This window comes from Myotis lucifugus, unplaced genomic scaffold (assembly GCF_000147115.1).
Source record: "Myotis lucifugus unplaced genomic scaffold, Myoluc2.0 scaffold_102, whole genome shotgun sequence".
Taxonomy (NCBI): Eukaryota; Metazoa; Chordata; class Mammalia; order Chiroptera; family Vespertilionidae; genus Myotis; species Myotis lucifugus.
In genome coordinates, this window is record NW_005871150.1 from 3,494,276 (window position 1) to 3,508,575 (window position 14,300).

At 39.7% G+C, this 14,300-nt stretch overlaps 1 protein-coding gene across 3 annotated transcripts in view; it reads right to left on the reverse strand.

Moving 5' to 3' along the window:
* The window catches only part of SNX25 (sorting nexin 25), a 65,818-nt gene extending 52,935 nt beyond the window's left edge, over positions 1-12,883 (reverse strand). For 2 of the 3 annotated variants that reach the window (XM_006092667.3, XM_006092668.3), the window contains exons 1-3: positions 12,865-12,883; positions 12,090-12,174; positions 6,179-6,395 (exon numbers count right to left, since the gene is read on the reverse strand). In XM_006092667.3, the coding sequence (XP_006092729.2) occupies positions 6,179-6,395; positions 12,090-12,174; positions 12,865-12,870 (308 nt within the window). In that variant the 5' untranslated portion in view covers positions 12,871-12,883. Of the gene's footprint in view, positions 1-6,178; positions 6,396-12,089; positions 12,175-12,864 lie in introns of those variants that run through there. The other variant, XM_014459100.2, reaches the window with a different exon arrangement.
* Between the last annotated feature and the right edge of the window lie 1,417 nt (positions 12,884-14,300).

The window sequence follows — 14,300 nt, forward strand, 5'->3', positions numbered from 1 at the left end:
TGGCCGGGCCCTTTCACATCGCACCCGCCTTGGCTGGCCTGGCTACAATGAGTGTCATGGCATGATTGTCCGGACAGTCGTTCCACTGATCTGCTATTCAGTAGATTTGCATATTACGCTTTTATTATTATAGATTACTCCTAAATCATAGCAGCAATTCAGAAAGGTGTGAGTATTTCTTTAACTAGATTATTTTAAATTTCCTATATCTTATAAATGTGATCTACAGCTTCACGTTTCAAAGAAAAACTCTAACAAAGCATAAGCCAGAGTACCAGCCAGCTGTCCTGACAGGGTGATCCTGGGATTGAAAAATCTACGGTATTTCCACTGAGGAGAGTCCATGACTTGATGCTACATCATTCGATGGCAAACTGCCTGCTGTGAGGCTCCTGAGGACTTTCTACCTAGTTTTGCCAACCCTGGCCACAGATTCCATCAGCACTGACCCCGTCCCCATCCAAGGGCCATTAATTTGAAGGAGCTGAGTGAAGAAGAGTAGATAGAAGAACTTTCTATTCGTCCTTTCCCTACAGTATCTGGGTAGTAATTCAAGAATGACTAGGAAGGTCATTTTTCCAGTGTCTTCCAGATAAAAGGCAAAGTTTACGGGCTTCTTACTGTCACTTCTGGCCAAAACTGGAAGAAAAACAAACCAACCACTAAACAAATGGGGAGGAAGCTTACTAGGTATTACACAGGAAATGAAACAAATAAATGCATAGTAGAGCCTTTACGACTAGTGTCTCTCAAAAGAAAACCTTTATTTCTTTTTGCATAAGACTAAAGCCCGGTCTCTAGAATATGTACACGAAAAAAAAAGGTTTCCTCTTTGTCTTCTCTAGCAAACTACAGGAATTCAAGCCTAATGAGCAAAGCCAACAAACAAACAGAGATTTTAAGAGAAAGCCTTTGCACATATAATATGTTGACTTTTTAAAAATGGCACCTTTGCCCTAGCCGGTTTGGCTCAGTGAATAGAGCATCAGCCTGTGGACCAAAGGATCCTGGGTTTGATTCCGGTCAAGGGCATGTACCTCGGTTGCAGGTTCATCCTGGGCCCAAGTCCTGGTTGGGGCTCCTGTAAGAGGCAACCAATTGATGTGTTTCTCTCACATCAATATTTCTCTCTGTCTTTCCCTCTCTCTTGCACTCTCTTTAAAAATGAATGGAAAAATATCCTCGGGTGAAGATTAAAAATAAATAAATAATAATAATAATAATAATAATAATGGCACCTTTAAATATTTTAAACTCTAGCTATGCTGCCAGCTAGAGCTGATATTTTAATATAGTAAGATTTAGATGCTACTTTGCCATTTCAAGCACTTTTAAGAATGATGCTTTTTTTTAAAACTAGTGTCCCAGTGCAGACTCATGCACATTGAAAGGAAATTAATTAGAATATTTTAATATCGCTATTCGCCCTTTCTCTATAATAGAAGTGTCGACTAAATCCATGATCGACAATGACAGATCAAAACACACGTATGCGATTAGTAGTGAGAGCTTTATATGTATCGAACATGCACGAGTCAGCTTAACCTTTTATATATATAAACTTGCTTAATTAGACCTGCTTTCTGATTTAGCTAAACTTTTTCCAGCCCAGTGAAGAAGCCCAACTTCTCTTTCAGGTAATTGTCAGCAACACAGCAGTAAATATCAACATGAAGCAGATTATTGTAGATCACGCAGGCAGAAAAAAGGGTAAAATATTTAACTGTAGCAGTGTTTAACTATATTGTGTGCAGTGAGAAAACCTGAAGTCATTTTCAAGTTCCACCATTTCTTACTTCTTTTCAGTCGGGTCAAGTTTCTAAACTTTCTAAATCTCTGTTGTCTTGCTAATGAAAAGAAAATAGGATCCTACTGAGTTTCCTATCTACCTACTCCAGGACTTCTGTGAGGACCAAATGAGATGAGGCATGGGAAAACACTTCACATACATTTGGTTGAACTGTAAAATGTTTGCACCTGGCTATAAAGTAATTCAGGTTCCTGGGCTGAAGAAACTCCAAGGAGGCTAGTAACTACGGAGAGGAAGCCGGGCGTTGCTACGTAATATCATTACCCGGCACCCACAGTGACTGTTTCCAGGCTGGGCTGTGGGCCACATTTTGCACCACAGGGTCTCGGCCGTGTCGAGTATTTGGTGGGGTGTCACTCCAGGGTGGTGGCGGGGCCTGTGTCCGACTTGGGGGAAGCTGAGTGTTAGTTTGTCAGCGCCAGGTCCACAATACCGTTTCTTTTTAAATGGCCAGAGCACAGCACAGCAGCTCCTATGTTGAGCGTCTGTCCCCTGGTGGTCAGTGCACATCACAGCAACCGGTTGGAGGGAAGGACAGACACTTACCCTTTTATATATATAGATATATGTTTGGTTAATAGCATTGGGGAAAGTTGTCCAAAAAATAATCCACTTTTACGAGAGGCTTCTTTAAATAATAGCAAAAACCCTCTCAAAGTGTACACATCCCTTCTCTGTCCCTGTGGAAGGCAGATCATGATGAGCCTGATCCTCGACTCACACCAATTCCTCGCCCTCCTCGAGCTAAGTCAGGGGAACACCTTCGGAGTGAGCCAGGCAGAAGGTTGGCCAAACAAGCCTGATCTCTGGAAAAGGGAAAGGTGAATGCTTCCCGATACCCTCTGCCAGCTCTCCGCAGGATATTCCCATGATGCTCCCTAGCATGCAGACATCAGGTATTGCCTCAGAAGCCAAGAAAGAATCGCGAGTCAAATGCCTGCTTCTGGGTCAGCAGATGTGCGTCTTGCCTTCTGGTAGATGTGCGTCTTGCTTTCTGGTAGACTGTAGCCCTAATCCTGGCAGCATCCTTTTTATTCAGTATGAATCTGTTTCCTGCACTTCCTTTTCCTTACTTCTGGGTTCTCATTCCTTGAATGAGGAAAAGGACTTTTTGTAAATGTCTTATGTTCACTATTACTTCATTTTTCCATCTACATCAAGAAGAATATATGATCACCACCATTTTATAGATGAGAATATTAAAGATCTAAGTGCTTAAGTGAATGGTCCAAAACACAGAGGTAATAAATAGCAGAAATAACTGTCAAGTACAGATTATTTACTCTATGCCATAATCAGAGATTGCAAGGATGAGAGGAGAAAAAATTGCAGAGTTAAAGAAGGAAAATATGTGAATAAAAACATTATTCTTCCCCCTTAAACAGCATGCCGGTGCTCGACTGGTAAACAAAACACGGAGACTGTAAAGAGACTACAAAGTTAAAGATGCTATCGATTTAATAGCATAAGAAACAATCTTTCTTAGATTTTCCTGAAACCTACTGGAACAAGACAGATGGGACAAAGGAAGAGGAAGCAGAGGCAAGAATTAAATGTGATCTGGATGGGCTTAAAGCAGCAACAGAATGTTGGCCTGGCAATAAAAACAGGCTGACCGGAAAGCCACCTCCACACAACTGCCTACCAGTCAACCAGAGGCTGTGTTGCTTTTATTAATGCAATTTATTATCCTCTTGTCTGACAGTGGCCAATTCAAGTGGAGCCTCCCGGGCGCCAAGCCATTTCACACTCAGTGGATACCTGCACATTCGTGGAGATTTCTAGGACGAGGGCACAGGTTAGCCGGGGCAGGCAAGGACAGATCTAGCCAACGAACCTGTGCTGTCCACCAGTCTCATATATGATGTGTAGAAGGTGACATTAGTTCTCCAGGCTTCACCTCCAGGGCACACGTGATCATCTATATCAAAATGCCAGTGATCTATCGGCACTTTTTAAAATATCCATAATCCCAGGGAACAGTGATAGAGTCTTTTATTTAATAAGGACCATCAACTAGAACGTGTAGCCAGAACCCAGATATCAGCAAAATAAATCTACCCTGGGCATAAGACGGCTAGAAGCCCAAAGAAAAGGAGTTTCTCAAATGAAATCAATGCTCTATTTCTTTTACTCTGATGCTTTGTCTATAACATTTTTATGTTATTCACAAAAGCAGTAATTTCAGAAGCTGGTAAATGTCTCAATGAAAAATATATTCTTATGTTAAAATTAGATAATCACAAAAATACTAATTTCTCAAACACTTGCTCTTCTCCCAAACCTAAATCAATCAGCCTTCTAACTGAATAAAACACTGACTTAAATACTGTCCTCTACTGGACCATAATTTAAATGATTTGCTTTAAAATGAGCTCCCACTGAATTCAAACAAGTCTTGGCAGAGTCTGCCAGGTAGAACTGTGGAGCACTTCACCCAGCGGCCCACTGCAGAGCAGCAGGTGCCCCGAGGGGCTGCTGGACCCTCGAAAGGAGAGGCTGAAGCTTCTGAGACTCTGGGGAGGAAACCCACACTCCTACCCCTCACGTTCCTCATTAGTTCACATCCCCTCTTACTGGAAGCTAACTTCTTTATAAACAGCAATATTCAAAGGGTGGTCTGGAGACTCCTATGTGTCCCCAGGGCCCTTTCAGGGGGTCCCTGGGGACAGAACTATATTCATAGGAGCATAAAAATGTCATGTTTTTTCACTCTCAGTCTTACAAGTGCAGCAGAGTTTTCCGGAGGCTTTAGAATATGCGATGACAACATCACTCTGATGGTTAATGGAAAGTGTATACTTGCACTTTAAAGTTTCTTAGTTTTAATATCTAACATGGTAAATATTGATAGATGTAATAACCAGTGGTGAGCTAATAAATGTTTAACAACCAGCTCTCCAAAGGAGGGAAAAAAGCTCTGATTTGTAGCATTCATCCATTTCACAGTGTAAGCACCCCCACCTCGGCCAATTACACACTAACAACCTGATGTCACCGAACTCAGTCAGCTCCCACAAACCAGGACAAGCTGCCCCAGCACACCTGAGATGGAACCCACAAACACAAGCTCTTTTAGGCTCTCAATAACTTTTAAGAGTAAAGAGGGCTCCTGAGACCAAAAAATCTGAGAATCGCTGCCCTACAGTAATTTTTTCAAACCATGAGTTATAACCCACAAGGAATAAAATAAATTTACTTAGTCTCAAACACCATTTTAAAAAAATGTTAAATAAAAAATATCAGTTATCACATATAATAAGAGTACTGTTTTACAAAATTGGGTCATGATATAAAATGTATTTCTTACTATGGGTTCCAGTTTTTACAAGTTTGCAAAACACTGGGGGCAGAAAGCTGAGAACTAATAGGCATGTGATGGCTGTGGGCTTTGGTCCCATAAACCTGAGCCGAGTAAGACTGGGAGAGAAGACACTATAGGGAAAGAGGCAATACGCCGAGCCTGGGCGGCAGCTGCTGCAGAGGCATGTTGAGCAACCAGGTCCACTGAGCACATCACAGGGCAGAACGGAGCTGCTTTCTGATAAACGCACACGCCAGCCCTTAGAAAAGAATCTGAGTCACCACCGGCCCAATAAGGATGCCAGCGCCTACTGCACAAACCTTTCCAGGGTGACAGTACAAAAGGCCAACAAGCCCCAGGCTAGCAATTTTCACAATGAAACATCTCTAATTATATCCCACAAGCTCCAATATTAAGTTTCTTTAAAAGATTTTCAGGGTATGGTGATGCTATTAACCCAGGACTCACACACACAAAAATCATTAAACTTTTCTAAAAATTTAAAGTCACTGACACTATAAAACCTTATGCTTAAATTTTTTATTTCTAGCCTTGCCGGTGTGGCCAGTGGTTGAGTGTCGACCAGGAGGTCACAGTTCAACTCCCAGTCAGGGCACATGCCTATGTCGTGGGCTTGATCCCCAGTAAGGGGTGTGCAGGAGGCAGCCGATCAATGATTCTCTCTCATCATTGATGTTTCTATATCTCTCCCTCCCTCTCTAAAATCAATAAAAACATATTAAAATTTTTCTTTGCTATTTCTAGGTATCCATAATACTATAAATAATTCATGATAGTGCTGACTCAATAAAATCCTCTTCACTGTTTAAGTTATTTACAAAATTAAACAAGTCTATAAAGTGGTTTTCTATTACCAAGTTATTTTTTAAAAATCTATTTTATCATAACACTATAATTATTCCCTTCACTATGTCTACATTTCAAGGCAACTGTCAGCAAGACACAATATTCTAGAGTTCGGTCTTGACTGTGACCCCTTGCTCAGGAAGAACCGTATTTCCGCGGGAAGAAAGGCGGGAAGGTTTTCATGTTATAACGTTTACCTGGCATTCGCAGCTTTCAGGTCACAGAAGTGGGTGAGCAGGGTTCGCACCACGTCGTTGCAGACGACTTTCACCACATCCACGTGGCTCAGTCTGTGGTGCAGCTGTTTGGCAATTTCCCAAAAGTCTTCCAGGAGCAGGTTGTAAAGCTGTCCCTCATCTTTGCTGAGGTTCCCATACCAGGACAGCACGTAATCTCTGTAACTGTAGTCAAACACTACGAGAACAAACAAAGCAATAAGAAAAGTCAGACGAAGGAAGCAACACCAAGACGGCATTTACACTGGAGACTGGCCACCTACTACTGAATATTCACTGTTTGAAGTATAAAGAGAGTAGAAAACAAAACAAAAAAAGACAATCTTCCCTAAACTCTTTCAAAATGAAAGATTCTCATCAAACTAGAAGTCCTGGGGTGTGGTGACTGGTGACCATATGTCCTGGATTTTCTTGGACAGCCCAATTTTTAGTATATCTTGGTGCCAAGCCATCTAAAACAGAGCATCTTAGTGGCCACACCCTTACGGAGTGGACAGGTTATATCAACGTGTTGCCTCTCAGCTCCAAATTCACCCTTTTTTGGCATGCTTTGATATTGGAGCTCGACCCTGTACACACGTCTTTGCCAACTGACACAGTGTTAAGTCCATGTAGGAAAAAACGGGGAAGTCAATGAATGATCTTTTGCAAGAAGTTAGGTCTTCTGAAAATTAAAAATGTTACTGGGCTTGAGTGTGATTTCTCCAAGACCTCCAAGGAAGCAAAACATTTAGCCACATAACCCTGCTCCCACTGAAGGACCTGGGCTATTTATTAATCACTATTTATTTTACTAGCTTTTGTTCTTTCTTTTCTCAAACACCACTTGACTTGGCTTCACTTTGATGTGGCCATACCTCATTTCCTGCTTTGCTTTGCTTGTCTACTACACATGGGTTTATCCCCAGGAATCCTGTGAAACAAAATGTAACTTAGGGTCCTGACCTATTCCACAGCTGGCATCCAAATGACTCACCCATAATTCTCAAATAATGCTTTAGCCTACGACTTGGTGCTCATTTTACTCACCGTGGCCGCTACACACCAACTTTAAGTTTTCATTTTATTTGGGTTTTTTTGCAGGAAGGGGCAGAGGGGGTCATGATTTGTAGAAAACCAAGTAGCCAATGGAGCCTCCAGCTCAGGCTTGGTATCCACTCTGTGTGGAGATGCCCCATGCCTGCAAAAGCCCACTGCTCAGAGCAAGCACTACTCTTTTCTAATATCCTGTGACGGCTTTTTTCTCGGAACATCAACCAGGAAAGCGTATCCAATGCTTTTCCATATTTCCAGAATTTCTCAGCTTTATAACAATTTACAAAGTAGCATCTTAAATCCCAAAGTTCAAAAGCATTCACAGAGCATCAAAAGTTTTGTTCACATAAGCTTGGCACAAATTGGGCTGAACATTGAAAGAAAAAGATGTAAAGAGAGAATTTAATCTTCTACATTTTACAAAGAAACTAGACTTTTTACATAAAAGTGCTATAAATGGCCTTAAATCATCCAATGAGCAAAAGATTTGCATTGTAAGCAAATATAAAATGAAGCAGCATAACTTAAGGATGAGCATTTAGTGAAATGAAGTAATTTGTGTGGTCCAACTATATTTGTTCTTAATATTTTGGAGCATATAGGAGATAACTGTATTTTCTAGAACTATTTGGAAAAAATAAAAATATTTTCTCCTTTAAAAAAAAAGTTTTGTTCACAGACACATACTAAGGTTTAGATATTCCTCAAAGTGATTCCATTGGCCTCAGTCATGCTGAGAAGGTACTTAATAAAACTGAGCCTTATAGCTGAGAAGAATTACTTGCTAAGAACAAGGATTAAGAGGCAGACACTGAAAAGAAGAAAATGATTCTACCTCAATCTTTCACTGTTCATTAAATAAATATTTATAGAGGCTTCCAGCATGCAAAGTGGAATCAATATCCGCTGAACACGAAAGAAAAGGCGAAACAAAAGCAAAAGCAACAAATGACTCTCCTAGGCCCTTCGACAATTTTCTGCTCACTTCCAGATATCAATTTGAACAAATAGCTGTTATGCTTCCTAGATTCAGCAAAAAGTACACACATCTCATCCCTAATTGGCCGATTCCAGTGGTCGGCAAACTGTGGCTCGTGAGCCACACGTGGCTCTTTGACCCTTTGAGTGTGGCTCTTCCACAAAATACTGACTTCTGCGCATGGGCCACGAAGTTTCAATCGCACTGTACGTGCACGCCCACATGTGGTATTTTGTGGAAGAGCCACACTCAAGGGGCCAAAGAGCCACATGTGGCTCGTGAGCCACAGTTTGCTGACCACTATATCATTAAGAAAAAAGCAGAAATTATTTCTGACCCAGATGTAAGAAATTATTGCAAAAATAGGAATGAACCAATCCTACAATCTCTATTGGCAACAAACAAGTAGACCATGGTTTCTACACAGTCACTGAGTTTCACCCCCTCCACACATAGAGTCTGAGAAGTAAAATAACTTGCTCAAAGTCAACTAGTGGCAGAGCCAAGTCTCCTGCCAGTCACACATTCTTTCTACTCAGCACACTGCAGTCTAGCACGAAGGTAGAACAAGCCACATGAGTAAAGATGTGAAAAATACCAAATAGCTCCCTCATCCAACGGATATCCAGATTGTTTAAAACCTATTTGTATGAAAAAGATATGTAAGAGGCTGTACTTTTAAATTTCTCTAAAAGGCAAAAATAGGACCAATGGGTAGAAATCACAAGAGGTTGTTTATTAACGTTTACCATACAGAGGAACTGAATAAAAACAATAAGCTGTTCAAGAGGCTGGCACGTTAGATGGTGAACATTCCATCATAAGAAACTTTTAAACAAGCTAGATATCTAACTAATAAGAATGACATAGAAAAAATTACTCCCTGAGCTGACGGGTGGGATTACATGACCTTTAAAGGCCCTTGTCTGCACATCCCAATGGCAAGTAACAAGAGCATGAGGGCCACCTTGCCAACAAAACACTGCTAGTTCATTTATGTGCAAGTCTTCCTCTCTAGCTCTTAAAGTTTTTGTGCTATAAAATTTTTAACTAACAGCATATAAAGCTGCAATCCAAAAGGTTTGGAAAATGAAAGTGTTTTTTCTTTTCTTAAAATTTAATTTCAAATTATAGCAGGAAATTAAGAGCAATTATAGGAGACTTAATATCTTTTTTTTAATAAATACTTTTATTGGATTCAGAAAGGGAGGAGAGAGAGAGAGAGATAGAAGAAACATCAATGATGAGAGAGAATCATTGACTGGCTGTCTCTTGCAAGCTCCCTACTGGGGATCCAGCCCATAACCCGGGCATGTGCCCTTGACCGGAATCAAACCTGGGACCCTTTAGTCACAGGCTGACGCTCTATCCACTGAGCCAAACCGGCTAGGGCTTACTTCTTTCTTTTTAGTAATTCAATCTATAAAAACTTTAGTTTTTAAAAGATAAATCCTAAGTTATATTGCCCACTTTAGTAGCAACAAAAAAAAAATCCACATACAAACATGCAGACACACATATATGCCTTGTAATTTACTCAACTCTTAAAATGAAACTGCTTTTAAATTATACTTTCTAAAAGGAAATATATATAAAAGCCTAAGCGACTGAACAACCGAATGACCGAACCACCAGTCGCTATGAGGCGCACTGACTACCAGGGGGCAGATGCTCAGCGCAGGAGCTGCCCCCTGGTGGTCAGTGTGCTCCCACAGCCAACCTTCCGCGGTCCCTCCCCCTGGCCGGCCCACCCTGATTGGCCCCGGGCCCTAATCGGGGCAGGAGACAGCCCCGATGGGCCCTGATCGCCAGCCAGGCCGAGGGACCCCATCTGTGCACGAATTCGTGCACTGGGCCTCTAGTAGATATATAAAGATAAAATGGTACAATGTTAGTTTAATCTAACTTCAGAGGGAAATTTTAAAATAAATGTTCTTAAGCATTTCATATAAACTGAACTTAAATTACTATTGCCTTAATAAGTATCTCTGATATAATTTACAAGCATACCAAAAGACCCTCAATTTTATCAAGGCAAGTCCACTAAAAATAGCTAATAATATTCAGAATTTCAATTAAATATTCTGGTCCCAGAGTTTAGAAATGTAAATTAAAATATTCTAAACATGCAAATTATAATCACTACAGATTTTCTAAAAGTTTATAAAGCCACTTAGCAGCTTAGCCTTCTGGACACATTTTTAGGTTCTAATTCCTTCTTAATTTAAATGTCCAAAATTTTTAGTAGGCAATTTTGTTTTTGATTTGCCCATGTTGCTTTTCAATTAAATTCCCATATACTAAAAAGCTAATATGCAAATTGACTGAGCTGCAGAACGATTGGTCACTATGACGTGCACTGACCACCAGGGGGCAGATGCTCAATGAAGGAGCTGCCCCCTGGTGGTCAGTGTGCTCCCACAGGGGGAGCACCACTCAGCCAGAAGCTGGGCGCATGGCCGGCGATCACTGCAGCAGTGGCGGGAGCCTCTCCCACCTCTGTAGCAGTGCTAAGCCGTCAGTCAGACATCCCCGAAGGCTCCCTCTCAGTCAGACTGTGAGAGGGTGCAGACCGGCCTAAGGGATCCCCACCCCCCACCCCTCGAGTGCAGGAATTTCGTGCACCGGAACTCTAGTTTTAAATAATTACTTTGTTGCCTTGGCCAGAAGGCTAAGTCCTGTATACCAGAAGGCTGCTGGTTTAATTCCTGATCAGAGAACATAGCTAGGTTTTGGGTGTAATCCCTGGTCAGGGTGCATACAAGATGCAACTGATAGATGTTTCTCTCTCACATCGATGTTTCTCTCTCTCCCTTCCTCTGTCTCTCTAAAATCAATAAAAAACATATCTTCAAGTGAGGATTAAAAAAATGTATTATTTTGTTTATTGTGTAGAAAAGCTTTGGAATATTGTTTGTTAATATATTGGCAAGGACCATGTGATTAATATACTTTATTACTAAAGTATACATTTTGAATTAATCTTGGTAAAACAGCAATTTGAAGCCTAATTTTACGTTTGCTTTTTTGATTTGGGGACTGAGCTGTCACTGATACAGCAACCTAAGTGAGATAAGGGCACTCTCTTGGCCATACTGTCTTTTTTTTTTTTTTATTTTCCTGTGTTTCCTTTTTTCCCTCCAATTTTATTTTGCATTGGTTTCAGGTATAAAGCTGAGTAGTTAGATAGTTAGATAGTCATGCACTTTACACAGTGTTCCCCTCGATATTTCCAGTACCCTAACTGGCACCATACATAGTTAACGCTATGTATATATCATATTTTGTTTATTCCTTCATTATCCATCATTGGACACTTGGGTTGCTTCCACCTCTTGGCTATTGTGAATAATGCTGCTATAAACATGGTCTTTCTAAAATTATTTAAGATTTAGAAGTTTCTCTGCACTTAGGCATGACATGTTCATTTAGGATGGAATATTAATGAGCCTTAAAAGGAAAGATATACTGATACATGCTACAACACTGATGAATCCTGAGGACCTTATGCTAAGTAAATAAGCTAAATACAAAAGGACAAATACTATATGATTCCATTTATGTGAGGAACTTAAAAGTCAAATTCATAAACAGAAAGCAGATTGTCAGGGGCTGGGAAAGGGGGAGTAGGAATTGTTTAATAGGTATAGCGTTTCAGTTTTGCAAGATGAAAAGAGTTCTGGAGACTTTACACAATGAAGATGTAATTAGTCATCAAATAAAAATTCATGAGGAAAAAATCCAAATGCTATACTCAGACAAGACTGATAGATAAGTTTGCTAGAGATTATTTTCCTTTTAGAATAAATATAATGAATTGCTCTATATGGTAATTATGTACTCTCATTAGATCCTTACCTTCTTTCAGAGCTTTATCCATATTATGAGAAATTACTACCCTTCTAGACTGAACTGACTCATGTGAATTTCCATACACAGGACTCTGAAATGTAAGAAGAAAAGACACAGATTACTGAATGAATAAATCATATATAAAAATAAAACCAAAGGTATGAACATCTAAACAAGCAATAAGATTCACTTATTAGATTATAAAGTTCTTTTGGAAAAGCAACTAAATGTTTTTGTTAGTTAAAAATTGTTTGAAATAAAGAATTAAGGATTTTTTTCTCTTTCAGAAATCAAAACAGTATGATGCAAATATAGAAATAAACAAATCAACAGAATGGCAGAAAGTACAAAAACATGCAAAATGTTTGGAAACACATATACCAAACTATGTGGTTTTCTCTAGGCGCCACAGGATTTTAACTTCTTATTCCATAAAGTCTATGTAACAGTAAGTTTTAAAAATGTTTCTTAAAATTTTTTAATTGTAAAAAGATACTGCTTGGCAAATAAAGGGGTGGGGCTTGGGGGAGAGAATTACAGAATTAAAATCCCACTATCAGGCTAGTAAGAATACATTAAAGAGGAAAAAAATTTAATTGATCATATACCAAAATGGTCAAAAACATGTATAATGTAATTGGGCCTACTTATTGGTTTTGGAGGATAAAAAGTTAACTAAGTAATGTTAACAAAAATGTGGGGGTTCTTTTGGGGGGGCGCTCCATAAATATTAGCACTGGCACATCACTAAGGAGATCTAAATGGCTATTATTACTATCACCCTCATCCAACCAACAAGCCTGGGGCCGTCACTGTTCTCAGGCTGGGCATCCAAACAGCTCCAAGCATCTGGGCCACCAACCAGGAGGGGACCATTTATAGTTCCCGGCTGTTTTTCACTATCCACTGGGTCAAGTGCCAACAGTGCCATCTGTCTTTATGACCACTGTTATTAAAAACAAACAAAAAGCCACAGTTTTAAGATTCCTTAGTTGAAATACTTTTAAAAGCCTTAAGTGTACAATTACACTCATGAAAAAAAAGAATTCCTTTATGCTACAAATTAACATAATATTCAACGCTTTCCCAAGAAACATTTTTTAAAACCATAAATAATCATAATCCTATAGACAAAAACCATTTAATGCATAAAAGAAATACACTCTCAATTACTTAATACTATTTTCTAGTCCCTGAATAACTTGCTATAAAATTAAGTGGTCAGTCATTTTATTGTAATTTTTAAAAAGTTTATTTTGTGGGGAAAAAATTGAGAAACTGCCAAAACCGGTTTGGCTCAGTGGATGGAGCGTCGGCCTGCGGACTGAAGGGTCCCGGGTTCAATTCCGGTCAAGGGCATGTACCTGGGCTGCGGGCACATCCCCAGTGGGGGGCGTGCAGGAGGCGGCTGATCGATGTTTCTCTCTCATCGATGTTTCTAACTCTCTATCTCTCTCCCTTCCTCTCTGTAAAAAAAATCAATAAAATATATTTTTTTAAAAATTGAGAAACTGAGAAGAATTTTTAAATTCTAGTGCTTTTAGACTTAATATTTTTAGAGCCCTACACTGACAAATAACTTTAATCACAACTTCTCAAGCCTTTGGCAAGTAGTCTGGTATAGTTTCCCAATTATAGGTATGTTCATTTTAGTGTACAGCACTAATTAGATCAGTGATGGCAAACCTTTTGAGCTCGGCGTGTCAGCATTTTGACAAACCCTAACTTAACTCTGGTGCCGTGTCACATATAGAAATTTTTTGATCTTTGCAACCATAGTAAAACAAAGATTTATATTTTTGTTATTTATTTTATATATTTAAATGCCATTTAACAAAGAAAAATCAACCAAAAAAATGAGTTCGCGTGTCACCTCTGACACGCGTGTCATAGGTTCGCCACCACTGAATTAGATGATAAAACCAAAGTCACATAACACGTATTTGAGAAGTTCCACAATTTGGGTTCTTAAAATGAAACTGTCTCTAAGGGCTGGGAGAGAAGCAGATACTCTGAGCTTGTGTCTATCTTCACAGCTTCCTTCAAAACTTAATTTTTTTATTCTTACTTTTTACCTTTTTGTTTGTTTTGGTCTCCCTAGTCAGGGCTCTACTACTTCTTGCCATATGACTGCTTCATACTTAGATAAAACATATAAACATGTGTTGTCACTGCTCTCCGCATCTGAGTAAGAATTACTCTCTACCACCCCCCGGG